Source organism: Oryzias latipes, chromosome 1 (genome assembly GCF_002234675.1).
Source record: "Oryzias latipes chromosome 1, ASM223467v1".
Classification (NCBI taxonomy): domain Eukaryota; kingdom Metazoa; phylum Chordata; class Actinopteri; order Beloniformes; family Adrianichthyidae; genus Oryzias; species Oryzias latipes.
Genome location: NC_019859.2, coordinates 34427878 through 34441504, shown reverse-complemented (window position 1 = coordinate 34441504; position 13627 = coordinate 34427878). Strand labels below are relative to the sequence as shown.

At 44.4% G+C, this 13627-nt stretch overlaps 1 protein-coding gene across 1 annotated transcript in view; it reads left to right on the top strand.

Annotated features, from left to right (window-relative positions):
• Positions 1–5259, top strand: part of LOC101168601 (neuronal acetylcholine receptor subunit alpha-3-like) — a 32163-nt gene extending 26904 nt beyond the window's left edge. Inside the window, exon 8 of the mRNA XM_011480526.3 lies at positions 3909–5259. Coding sequence (XP_011478828.1) covers positions 3909–4034 — 126 coding nt within the window. The 3' untranslated portion in view covers positions 4035–5259. The remainder of the gene's footprint in view (positions 1–3908) is intronic.
• The last annotated feature ends 8368 nt before the right edge of the window (positions 5260–13627 follow it).

Here is a 13627-nt window from a genome sequence, read left to right as displayed (position 1 = left end):
AACAAGCGGACCGTTCTGTTCCGGACCAAAGCTTGTAAACTAAACAGAACATCTCTTCAGTTATTGGCCAGGAACTATGAAGGCGGGGCAAAACAGCAAGAGAGGGACGGACATGCTGCGCTTTACAACCCTTAGCGGGACAGTTAACTTACTAAAAGTTTATGTTTCAATTACCAGTTGTGTACGTCGGGAACAACACTTTTTACTTGTCACTTTAACACAGAGGATGCTAGCAACTGCAGCGATGAGGAGACGTCTGGTATGAAGGTACGCTGATAGGGGTTTGTGATATATAGTAGGGACCACAAGCTACAACTTTCTAAAGGTCCAGAGATTAAAAGTTGGTGACCATAAACCATAAAGGCTTCCAATTCTGAAAACAGAAATGAAAAAATATCCCAATAGACCTTAAATTAAGCAAATTATTAATATTTTATGTCCTACTGACCACCTTTGTTTTGTGGATAGAAAACAATAGGAAAACTTGGTAATCACAGGTAGACATATGAAGGGATTTTTGTCTTTTCCAATACCACATCCTCCCTATCTGTGCTCTAAACACCTTCAATTGTCACAGGACACTATTCAAGTGCTTATTACATGCTTTACGTCTGCAGAGTGCAGTTTATTATTCTCTATTAAGGGCTTGAACCTGTGACTGCTCCTCTCCGCGCTCATTAACATTATTCGTCACAATGTGAACGGTGCACTTGGGTCTGATAAGGAGCGTCGCGCGCTTCATCAAGCTGTCAGGAGAAAGCTGCCGTTGGCTTACAAATGTCCGCTAAGTCCACTGTACCTTGTTCCGAATGGAAATCAAAGTAAAAGCTATCCCAGTAAGCACCACAACACATATTAACACGGTACATTTGTAAACACTGTACGGCGACCTTGAGTGCTCAGAAAGGCGCCTTATAAATAAAACATTTTAGGATGACGTCACGGCAGCACCTGTCGCGTAACGAGACACAGAAAAGCTTGTCAGAAGCATTTTCAGCTGTGTTCAAATAAACAAGTAAGGAGTTGGACCATGTCTTTTGTCTGATAGCACGATAATTGTTGCTTTACATTTGCCCGTGGCTCATCTGTTGCCACATTCCTACCCTGTTTACGTTTATCAATGACATGAGGGGGGAAACGAACTCAAACCAAACCAGCAAACCAAATGTGTCCAATCTTAATACACCCTTAGCCCTTGTGCTATCCCATGACCCCACCCTTCCATTGAGGTGTTCTCCCTACCATGACAAAGGTAGAAAGATTTCATGTAATCCATGGACACCCGTGAAGATCACAAATCATTGAAGAAAAAAGCTTCAGTGCACTGTCTAGTGGGTCAAGATCAGTGTTTTTTTTAACCTTTTTTGAGCCACGGCACACTTTAACCTTGACAAAAATCCCGCGGCATGCACACCAGCATCCAAAAATTTAAAAAAAGGATAAACTCATAGTCTGTATTGATCTACGTACGTAGATTCATTGTGCCCTGAGACGCTGTCACTTTATCCCAATGCATCATGGGAGATGTAGAGCAAACAGCCGCCGAACGCAAACAGACTAGCTTCTCTGAGCTTCATTGTTTTGTTCACTTGTTCCACGGTCTGACACCGGATTATGTGGAAAGCTACACCGCTAAAGACGAGCTTTAGTTGGTATTTTTGTTGGAACTGAGAGACTTTATGAGCAGAATCAGAACAAGGAAGTGACGACTTTAACCACTTCTGATTGGTCAGACTGATGACGTGTGATTAAGCCTCCAAGAATGATTGGTGGAGACAGTTGAAGGGGCGGGACTTTTCCGAAAACACTTGACGCTACGATCTTTCATATTCCTAACTACTCAGTGTTTTATCAGGGCCTGTTTGGATGAACAAAGAGCAGATATCCTGGAGATAGAAAATGTTGTTAGATCAGTTAATGAGGCCAATTTCCCACGGCACACTTGACCATCTCCCACAGCGAACTGGTTGAAAAACACTGCTCTAGTGGGTCTAGATGACCCAACTCCCAATGTTAAATTGCCTAGGATAGAGCAAAGGTTACACAAAGTGACTTTTCATTTAATGTATCCAACTTCCTTATGACATTAGCAAATAAATAGAACCATTTGTTAAAGTGTGAATTAGAATAAGTGAAATCTTTTCTAAATAATTTGTCATTTAATTTAAAAAGAGATGATTATATTTCAGTGAAATGTTACCATCTATCTTTGTGTTTTTGATCAAATGTATACAGTATATGGCGAGTTGATATTAAATGATATTCATGTTAGATTTCCAGAGTAACCAGTTCATCTGCCATCATCTTCAGGTTCAGACAAAGTGATGCTTTGATGCTTAAACTGCAGGGAAAAAACAATAAAAAATAAAGAAAAAAATCCTGCTGTGTGTGGAAGGGAAGATGTAGACCCTCAAATAAAGCCACAGATTACTGACCTGTGGCAGGGAACTCCCCTCCTGGACGGAGAAAATGTGTCTAATTTCCCTTCTGAGCCGCATCACCTGATTCCTATGTTTATATTTAGGTTGAAAAATAAAAATCCTCTAAATAAATTGTGGCTGAAGGGCTTCAAAGAGTTGTTCTGAGCTGACCAGCTCCTCATCTGCTCTTGATTTTGTTCCTAAAGTGAGTTCAGTTTCTCAGAAGTTGTTTTTATGTAAAACTGAAAAATGATGCTGCACGGTGGGGTGGTGCAGTGGTTAGCGCCCTTGCCTCACAGCAAGAAGGCCCTCAGTTCAAGTCTCAACTGGGGGACCTTTCTGTGTGGAGTTTGCATTTTCTCCCCGTGCATGCGTGGGTTCTCTCTGGGGACTCTGGCTCCCTCCCACCGTCCAAAAACGCACCTCATAGGTTCATTGGTTAATCTAAATTGTCCCGAGGTGTGAATGTGAGAGTGCATGGGTGTGTGATTGTTGCCCTGTGACAGACTGGCGACCTCTCCAGGATGTCCCCTGTCTTTGTTTAAAAGATGCAGAGATAGGCTCCAGCAGCCTCGTGACCCCAAAAGTGACAAGAGGGGTTTAGAAGATGATGATCTCTGGTGAATTATGAGCCGTCAGAAGCAAAAGGCATGGGCATGAAGTTTCCTGAGTTAATTTTAAATAAATAAAAACATAAAACAAGCAAGTTATCTTACTGAACAGTCTGAAGAGTTTTTGTGTTGGATTTCTTTATCTCCATATTGCGTAAATTACAAAACAAAACAAAAGAAAAATGATGAAGATGACCAAAACAGGTCTGAAAAGGAGCAAAAAAAGTCATCTGTTTCTTTTGACTGTTTGAGTCTCCAAAAAAACCTAAATGCGATAAATAAATGTCTGCTGCATCAGCACAAAAACATGCAACTCTGCAAAGATTTTTACAGTATATGGAGAAAAAATTATATAGAACGCTGCCACCAAAAATGTCCAAAACTTTTCCAAGAATCACAAAACCCACCCATGGTTTTAATGAAATGTAAATATGCAAAATCCTGTTCTTTCCTGTGCTGGGAGCAATGATTGCTCGCTGTTTTAAACTGCTCCAGTTATCCGGTTAACCCTTTCAGGCGGTGATAAATACAGAGTCTGGAATCTCCCCAAGGACAGAAGACCCCTTTGATATGTAAAACCTGCAGCTCAGTCAGCTTTGTTGGGATGCCTGCTGCTTTGTTTGAAACTTTGATGTGATTAGCACATTAGCTTGTTCTTCCTAAATAAATCAAGGATCAAATTTCTGCCTCATACTTTCTCCAACAATCCTTTTGAAACTTCTACTTCCATTCCATCATTTGCTTCAACCATTGGCCCTTTTTACACCTTTGTTTTCTGCTCACCTCACTTCACTGGTTAAAAGAAAAAAGCAGCTTTTCCCTTCAGGGCTGCATGCGTCGTCCTTTTACACCAGCTTGTCCTTTCTTTGGCTCACAGGTGGAAGATGACTGGAAGTACGTTGCCATGGTGATTGACAGAATCTTCCTCTGGGTGTTTGTGACCGTCTGCCTCCTGGGAACCATGGGACTTTTCCTGCAGCCGCTGATCAGCTTCCTTTCATAATGACTAACCTGTAACTCACAAACTCTTGATTAACAAGGTGAAAGGTTTCGTTGTGCTGATTCTGCCCTGAGGCGATGTGGCTTAACTGAGAATAAAAAAAGAGCTTTGATTTTAAATAGAAAAAAAAACAACAATTTGTTTTTAAAAGAAACCACTTAAAGTCTACCAAGTGAAGGTGCTACAGTCAGTGTTTACATGATCTTTGGAGAAGGTAGAGGATGGTGGGTTCTGAAAGCATTTCTCCTTGGATGGTTTGCTGAATTTTGGTGAACCAAGACCTCGCCTGCATAGCTAGACTCAAAGTAAAGGTGCTTGGGGTGCAGTGAAAACGAGTCAAGGGAAGCCAGAAGAAAGACGTGTGTCTATATGTACGGTACTTCCAATCAAACTTGGTTGAAAGCAGAGGTGGAGTTACGGAGGGGCAAGGGTCTTTCACTCTGCTGTTCTCGTTTGCCACCCTTAAAAACTCTTTTGCCCCCCTCCTACCCTCCCATAACAAATGTTCTAGCTCCGCCCACTGATTCAAAGTTAAACTACCTTCTGAGGAACATGGCCTGTGTCTCAATTATCAAAACATTGTATCTGTTTTTGTTTTTTTTTGCAAATGAATTTGGGTTTCTCTTTAAACCAAATGTCCCTTAATTGTAGTCAGGAGCAGCTGAATAAATATTTTTAATAAAGAGTTTTTAACATGAAAAATGTCAGTGACATGTAAAGGACTTGCTGTTACCTCTGCATGGATCAAAACCCTTTTTTTACAGTTGAGTGTGGTAAACCAGGGAACCAGATTCTTGCAAAAAGAGAATTAAGGGGGGAAAGGAACGAGTGAATTGTTTAAAAGGATTTAGAAAGGTTCAGTCTGTATTGGTACTCACTAAAAGAATTCATATCAACTTTAAAGACCCACTCAAATCATCTTTTGATCTATTTTCAAAGCGTTCCCAGTGGTCTTTAAACTATAAGTATGTTGTTTTAGCCAAAATCTAAAAACCTGTGTGGTTTTCTATGACATAGTTTCTGCAGAGCGACAGGCGTCATCAGAAATTCCCCTCCGAGTTGAGGGCGGGATGATTGGCCAAACCTGCCCCCCACCTTCCCCATTACTGAGAAATCTCTGTTTACTTGCTCTCCCACTAGCTTACAGCCCCTCACAACCTCAACCTAACATTAGCCGTGTAACAAAAATGCTGAGCAATATCAGAGCTATCCAGCTGTACAGTTCTGATTCAGATTCCAGCTCAGACGAGGAAAACAAAGACATTCATGGATCTATTTGTCTGAGGGTGGAGGCATCAGAATGGGGCGGAGCAGGATGTTGTGGCCCCCCCATCGCATTATTTACATCACAGATACAATCTTTTTTGTCTGCTCCTGATTTGCAAAGATTTGAAAAAATAAATATTCATCTGAAAAATGCCACGGGAACATGTTCAATACATTAAAAAAACGCAATTTTTAGTGGAGTGGGTCCTTAAATTCCTCCTTTACCAATTTTCATTTTATCAATTCACGGGTTAGAAAATCCTGGAAACATTTATTGTTGGAAGGGGAACAATTTGTTTGTCCTTTGGTTTGAAGATGACGGTCTCACCAGTTAAAATTTAAAGTTCTAAAAAATCATTTTAAGTTTCATGAGGACATCTGCAGCTCATCTGCATCTAAATACGTCACTGATCCAGCAGAAGTTGAGTCCTTATGAGAAGATCTGCAGGGAGACGTGTGATGCAGGAACCCGCCAAACCCACTGGCTGTATCCTGACCAGGACAAAACATTTGACCTGCAGCAACAGTAAAATAAATACACTTCTTTTTTTGTGACTACTGCTGCTTTCACCGCAGATGAAGACGGCCTGCTCCTCTTCATGAAACATCAAACTGGAGTCAGAACTGCTTTGTTTGAGGAATTTTCCACGGGGTAATTGGTTGACCTGGTATAGCAGATCAGACTATTCTGGAGTATTTGCTCCAAAAATAACATCTCAGTCTTTTAATATTCATTAGAGGACTCTTCCATCCAATTTCATGGCTGTTAATCTAATCTTTGTCTTTTGTCACTTCTGATTAGGTATACTAATGTTTGATACCAGAAATACATACAAACAAAATGCTGATGATGTAAAAACCGGCCGTGTTTGTGTGCTGCTAATCCCAGTCAATAATAATCATTTGTCAGAAATCCGTTTCATGTCTTGAGCACATCAAACTATGTCTAATTTGAAAAGTCAATGTTTTTCTGAACTCCATGCTTGGATTAGACGTTTTTTGGAACAGAGTTCTCAGGAAATAAAGATCTTTGGTGAGAAGTTGTCACGGTGCCTCTGTCAGCTACCTTCCCCCTCCCCTCTCTGCCCTGATCGCGACCAGCTGGTTCCACTCACCTCATCAACCTGCAGCATTCTTAAGGAGCCCTCGGATCATCATTCGACGCCAGTTCGTTGTTCCTCTACGGAAAAAACCTCCACGGGTGCTCCTCTGGTCGCAGTCTGCTGTTCATGCTCCTCGTCTGTTCCTGGGATCCAGCTTCATCCAAGCTCACTGGTTTCTGCCTCAATACCCTCCAGCCTGCCGCGCCTACGCATCAAGATCCTTCTTACCTCAAGTCTGCTCATTCACTGGCTGTGAATTAAATCCCTCATACTTACCACACGATTCTTTGAGTTTTCTTCCGGGTTTTCAGCATTTGGGTCTGCTAAGTCTCACGAGATCATGACAGAACGAACTGGCCAAACGCCCGACCCAGCTGACCCGGAAGGACTCCGCCACGCCATATCCCAGCAATGAAACCTCCTAAGCCGCCAAGCCGACATGCTCACCCAGATGTCTTCAGCGCAACAAGACCTGTTTCGCCGCCTTGACGGTATCACACAAACACTCATGGAATTAACTGGACAAACTGCTAACCCCACTGTTTCTGCTCAATTCACCGCTTCCGGCAACAGTCTGACTACTTCCGGCGCAATACCGGAAAACTTCCGCCTACAGCCTGAACCTTTTGACGGAGATGTTAAAGCCTGCGGGGGATTTCTGCTCCAATGTCAGCTCATTTTTCAACAAGCACCCAGGTACTACCAAACTGACCACAGTAAAATTTCATTAATCGTTAACTCTCTCCGGAACAAAGCGTTACAGTGGGCCCAAGCTTTTCTAGCGTCTCATCCCATTACTCATCTCCCGTTTGACCGCTTCATTGGTGAATTTCGCCTAGTGTTCGACCAGCCCCGCAAACAGGAAGAAGCCATCCGACGGTTGTTGAGCCTCAAACAACGCAACCGTTCGGTGAGTGACCACGTAATAGACTTTCGTATTTTGGCGGTCGAGGCTGGCTGGCCAGACCCCGCTCTCAAGGGAATATTATATCAATCATTAAATGAAAATATCAAGGATCATCTATGTTCACAACCGGAAGCTAACTCGTTTGAAGAACTCGTCTCCGCAGCGCTCCGCTCGGACGTCCGGCTACGTGAACGTCAATCTGAGCGTTACCGTAAGCGAACTACCAACACCTCTCGTAACGCCTCAATGAATGTTTTTCCCCAAACTAGCCATGAATCCTTTGGACCCGCCACGGAGGAACCCATGCAAGTGGGTCATTCTAAACTCACAGCAGAGGAGAGACAGAAACGAAGGAATGAGGGGTTATGTTTTTATTGTGGTAACTCCGGACACTTAGTTTCTCAGTGTGACCTTCGTTTAAACTCCAGAGCCCCCCGTTAGATGACAGGCCACGGGGGGATAATTCCAAAGAAAAAACATTTTTGTACGTTCCTGTCAAAATCTCCCATCAGACCCGCGTGTATGAATACAAAGCGCTCATCGATTCAGGGGCTGAACATAGTCTCATCGATCAGCAACTTATTACTGAGCTAATGTTACCCACCGAGCCTCTCGATTCTCCTATCAATGCCGCTGGCTTGGGTGGTCAACAGCTTTCTAGGATCACTAAACGTACTAAATCTATTCTCATTCTCACCTCTGGAAATCATAGGGAATATCATAGATTCTTCGTTACCCAGTGCCCCCAGACCCCCATTATTCTGGGGTTCTCCTGGCTTCAAACTCACAATCCACATATTGACTGGACCACTCCTCGTATTTCCAACTGGAGTACCTTTTGTATGGCTAATTGCCTCCATTCTGCCATTCCATCTACCTATACCTCGGTGTCTGATTCTAACTCCAGCATAGACCTGTCTAAAGTACCTTCGTGCTACCATGACCTTAGTTCTGTGTTTTGTAAAGCCAAGGCCAGTGCTTTGCCGCCCCATAGACCCTATGACTGCGCTATCGAACTACTTAACGGCGCACCACTTCCCAAGGGGAAATTATTTAATCTATCAGGCCCTGAAAAAAGTTCCATGGAAAATTACATTCAAGAAGCCCTCTCATTAGGTCACATCCGCCCCTCGTCCTCTCCGGTCGGCACAGGGTTTTTTTTTTTTGTTGAAAAAAAGGACAAAACACTTCGACCCTGTATTGATTATCGTGAGTTAAATCACATTACGATAAAAGACAAATATTCGCTCCCTCTTATCGACGCTGTTTTTGATTCTGTTCAAGAAGCACGCATTTTCACCAAGTTGGATTTGCGTAACCCCTACCATCTGGTTCGTATCCGTGAAGGCGACGAATGGAAAACAGCATTCAATACTCCCTGGGGGCACTATGAATATCTAATCATGCCGTTCGGCCTCACTAACGCTCCTGCCGTATTTCAAAGGCTTGTTAATGATGTGCTCCGTGACTTCCTTAACAGATTTGTGTTCGTCTATTTAGATGACATTCTCATTTATTCTCCTAATCTGTCTCAACATGAACATCATGTCCGTCTCATCCTGGAAAGGTTGTTAGAAAACCAATTATTTGTTAAATCTGAAAAGTGTGAGTTTCATGTTTCCACCGTTCCTTTTTTGGGTTACGTCATTGAGCCCGGCAACATCAGACCTGACCCAGCCAAGATTGAAGCTGTTACCAACTGGCAGGTTCCAGAGACACGCAAAAAATTACAACAGTTTCTGGGCTTCGCCAATTTTTATAGGCGATTTATTCGCAATTTCAGCAGCATAGCGGCACCCCTGACTCAACTCACCTCTGTCAATAGACCTTACGTTTGGACACCAGCTGCTGACATGGCCTTCTCCAAACCTAAAAAACTCTTTGTCACCGCTCCCATACTTATTCAACCCGATGTCAAGAAACAATTTATCGTCGAGGTTGACGCCTCTGAATGTGGTGTTGGAGCTGTCCTTTCCCAACGTGAAGATGGTTCTGGAAACTAAAACCATGCGCCTTCTATTCACGCAAACTCAACCCCGCGGAAAAAACTATGATGTTGGTAACCGCGAATTATTAGCCATCAAACTTGCGTTGGAGGAATGGCGCCACTGGCTGGAGGGGGCAGAACAACCGTTCATTGTTTGGACAGACCACAAAAATCTCACCTATCTACGCTCTGCCAAACGGCTGAACTCTCGCCAGGCTCGTTGGTGTCTGTTTTTTGATCGCTTTAATTTTACAATCACTTACCGCCCAGGGAGCCGCAACGTCAAACCTGATGCTCTCTCCAGAATGTTTAACACCGCTGAAACCACCTCCGAGTCGACCATCATGCCCATCTCCTTTTTTGTTGGCAGTCTTACCTGGGACATAGAATCCAAGGTCCAGCAGGCCCAAGGTGAGGTTCAAGATCATGCACCATGTCCACCTGGAACTTTATTTGTACCTGACTCCCTTAGGTCCGACGTAATCACATGGGGGCATACTTCCCGGATTGCCTGTCACGGAGGAGTCCATAGAACCATTAACCTCATCAAAAGACGTTTTTTCTGGCCCACCTTGGAGAGGGACGTTCGAGAATATGTTGCAGCCTGTTCCACCTGTGCTTGCTCTAAAACTTCCAATTCTCCACCCTCTGGACATCTGTTGCCACTGCCTACGCCCAGTCGTCCCTGGTCCCACATTGCCTTGGACTTTGTGACTGGACTGCCTCCTTCCCAGGGTAACACAGTTATACTCACCATAATCGACCGTTTTTCCAAGGCAGCCCACTTCATCCCCCTTTCTCAGCTCCCCTCTGCCACAGAAACAGCTGAGATCCTGGTTAATCAGGTGTTCCGTTATCATGGGATTCCCTGCGACATTGTGTCTGACCGTGGACCACAGTTTATTTCCCAAGTTTGGAAAACCTTTTGCTCCGCCCTCGGCGCCACAGTCAGTCTCTCTTCAGGGTATCATCCTCAGTCGAACGGACAGGCGGAAAGGGCTAATCAGGAGTTGGAGGCAGCACTCAGGTGTCTGGCAGCACAGAATAACTCCGACTGGTCCAAATTCCTGGTGTGGGTTGAGTATGCCCACAACACTCACCACTCCACGGCCACGGGAATGTCTCCTTTTGAGGCCTCGTTAGGGTACTCACCACCTCTGTTTCCTTCTCAGGAGCTCGATCTGGCAGTGCCCTCGGTTCAACTCCATCTCCAACGGTGCCAAGAGGTTTGGCACCAAGCCAGGGCGGCTCTCCTCCGCACCAAGGAGAGAAACTGTCAGATCGCTAATCGTCACAGGGTGGTGGGGCCCGACTATCAACCCGGCCAAAAGGTTTGGCTTTCATCCAGGAACATTCCCATCCAGGCATCTTCCCGTAAGTTGGCTCCTCGTTTTATTGGCCCTTACGTCATTGACCGTGTTATCAATCCCTCCTGTGTCCGCCTGCGGCTGCCTGCTGCTCTCAAGGTTCATCCATCCTTTCACATTACGCAAATTAAGCCTGTTAATGAAAGCCCCTTGTGCCCGCCGTCCGCTTCCCCGCCACCCGCCCGGGTCATTGACGGCGCGCCTGCCTTTACCGTCAGTCGGATTTTGGACGTCCGGCGCCGCGGCCGTGGATTCCAGTTTCTTGTGGACTGGGAAGGTTATTGTCCAGAGGAACGTTCCTGGATCTCGCGCTCCCTCATCTTGGACCATACCCTCATCGATGATTTCTTCCGTGCCCACCCGGACCGGCGTCCTGGACCGCCTGGAGGCGGTCGTTGAGGGGGGGGGTACTGTCACGGTGGCTCTGTCAGCTACCTTCCCCCTCCCCTCTCTGCCCTGATCGCGACCAGCTGGTTCCAATCACCTCATCAACCTGCAGCATTCTTAAGGAGCCCTCGGATCATCATTCGACGCCAGTTCGTTGTTCCTCTACGGAAAAAACCTCCACGGGTGCTCCTCTGGTCGCAGTCTGCTGTTCATGCTCCTCGTCTGTTCCTGGGATCCAGCTTCATCCAAGCTCACTGGTTTCTGCCTCAATACCCTCCAGCCTGCCGCGCCTACGCATCAAGATCCTTCTTACCTCAAGTCTGCTCATTCACTGGCTGTGAATTAAATCCCTCATACTTACCAGACGATTGTTTGAGTTTTCTTCCGGGTTTTCAGCATTTGGGTCTGCTAAGTCTCATGAGATCATGACAGAAGTATCAGTGTTTCAGATATTTTATTCATTCTTTTTCATCAAAGTGATGCATGTTGTCTGATATGCCACCATGTTGTCCCGACACATTTGCAAATACTGCCAATTAAATCTCTTTATTTTATTGCAATTAATGAAGCTTTACTTTCTCTTTCTGGATATATGTGCAGAAGACTAAGCTTTTCTTTTATTAATATGGCCTCCCAAAGCTGTGAATGTTTTGGCATAATTCTAAAACTGAAAAAAAAAACCAAGGCCAAATTCATTTGACTTGTTTGAGTTCTTATTTTTGGACAAACCTGATAGTAATACATTTGAAATTATAATGAAAAGCTCTGTCTTTTCAAAATAATAAATATAATTCAAAATAAAGAGGTTCGTTGATGTAGCATGAACTGCAAATATCCTTTTATGCTAAAAATACCGTCATTTTCACACACGCGCACACACTGACATTACCATACATGTGCACAAAGACTGTTTTTATTTGCACTCAATCACTTAGCCTCAAAAGCCATAATTGAGCTGCAGCTGTGATATGTAAAGTCAGGGTGGGGGGGGGTGTATTTATTTGAAAGACGTAATTTCCTGTAAGGACGAAATGGATCATTAAATGTGATGCACAAACACACACACAGACACAGACACACACACACACACAGTCATCAGTGACTGTCAGGCTGCAGCAGCGAAACAGGCGGCTGTTAATCTTTGCAGTTATTGGATTGCAGTTCTATAGCTAACAAGTACAACACGTCTTTGACTCGCCTTGTGTTTAAAATTTTGAATTGCGTGGTTGAAAAACCAGACAGAATTGCTGAGAACATACATTGTTTGTCAGGTATGGGGGGGTTGACGAAGGGGGAAGGCATGGAGTCTGCAACTGGCATGGCAAAGTCAGGGTGGGGCTGTGGTGCGTCGGGGACCACTACTGGAACAGGGACGGGGTGGGATGTGTCCTAGACTACCACTCGAACAGGAACAGTGGTGGTGGTGCGATATGTCCGGGACCACCACCAGAACAGAGACGAGATGGGGTGCGCTCAAGACCACCACAGGAACAGAGATGGGCTGGGGTGGGTCGGGTACCACCACCGGAACAGGGACGGGATGATGTAGTAGGCGACGACATGTCAAGACGACTCCCCTTCATAGCAGGAGTGGGGAACTGGGGGTGGTCAAAAGTCCAATATGACTTGCTCCTTTCTGCTTCTAGGCAGTAGGCCTCCAGAAGCTCCATGTCCCGCTCTGGTAGGTCTGGGAATAAGTATGGCTAGTCCATACCGTCATTTCCCTGACCGTCTTCTGCCCTGTTTCTGCTTGTTTACCTGTTTAGCTTACAGTTAGTCTTTGATTGGTTTCCTTGCTTGGCAGTGCTTTCAGTTATCGTATTAACTCTTGTGCTATCTTAGATGACCCCACCCTTACATTGAGGTGTTCTCCCTACCATGACAAAGGTGGATAAAGGTGAAGAGGATTTCATGTAATCCATGGACACAAATCATTGAAGAAAAAAGGTTCAGGGCACTGTCTAGTGGGTCTAGATGACCCAACTCCCAATGTAAAAGTGTCTAGGATAGCACAAGGGTTAAACCCTTTGCCTTGGAACCGTGTGCCTCCCTTTTTGCATTTTGGGTCCCTCATGCTCACCAAGCATCATACCTGACATTGTTCGTCAATTCTAAATTTTTTAGCTTCATTTGTAAATAATCTCATTGCATTAAAAGTGTGAAAGTTATTCCAATGTGCAAAACTAGGCATTTTTTATTTAAAGTTATAGACTCACGTTTACCACAGGTATCAATTAATGTTGACAATTGTCATCATGAAAGGCTTTAAAACAGGGAAACTACGATTTGGCCCACTGGATTATAAAGTGCATCATCAATGAGAGGTCTTTTTTTGAATTTATGGCATATATGAGGTGCACTGAACCAAAAAGTGTGAGTAGTGAAAAGAAATACAGAGATAAGTCCAATTGTCAGTCAGACTTTATTAACGGCGTTCTCAACATTTCTATAACTTGTTACACACTACACGTTTGCAACATTAGCTGTTTTAGCATATTCACAATACCTGTAACCTCCAGGCACACATAAAAAACAGATTGATACCGCTAACGATACCATACTAACTCCCAACCTTGTTA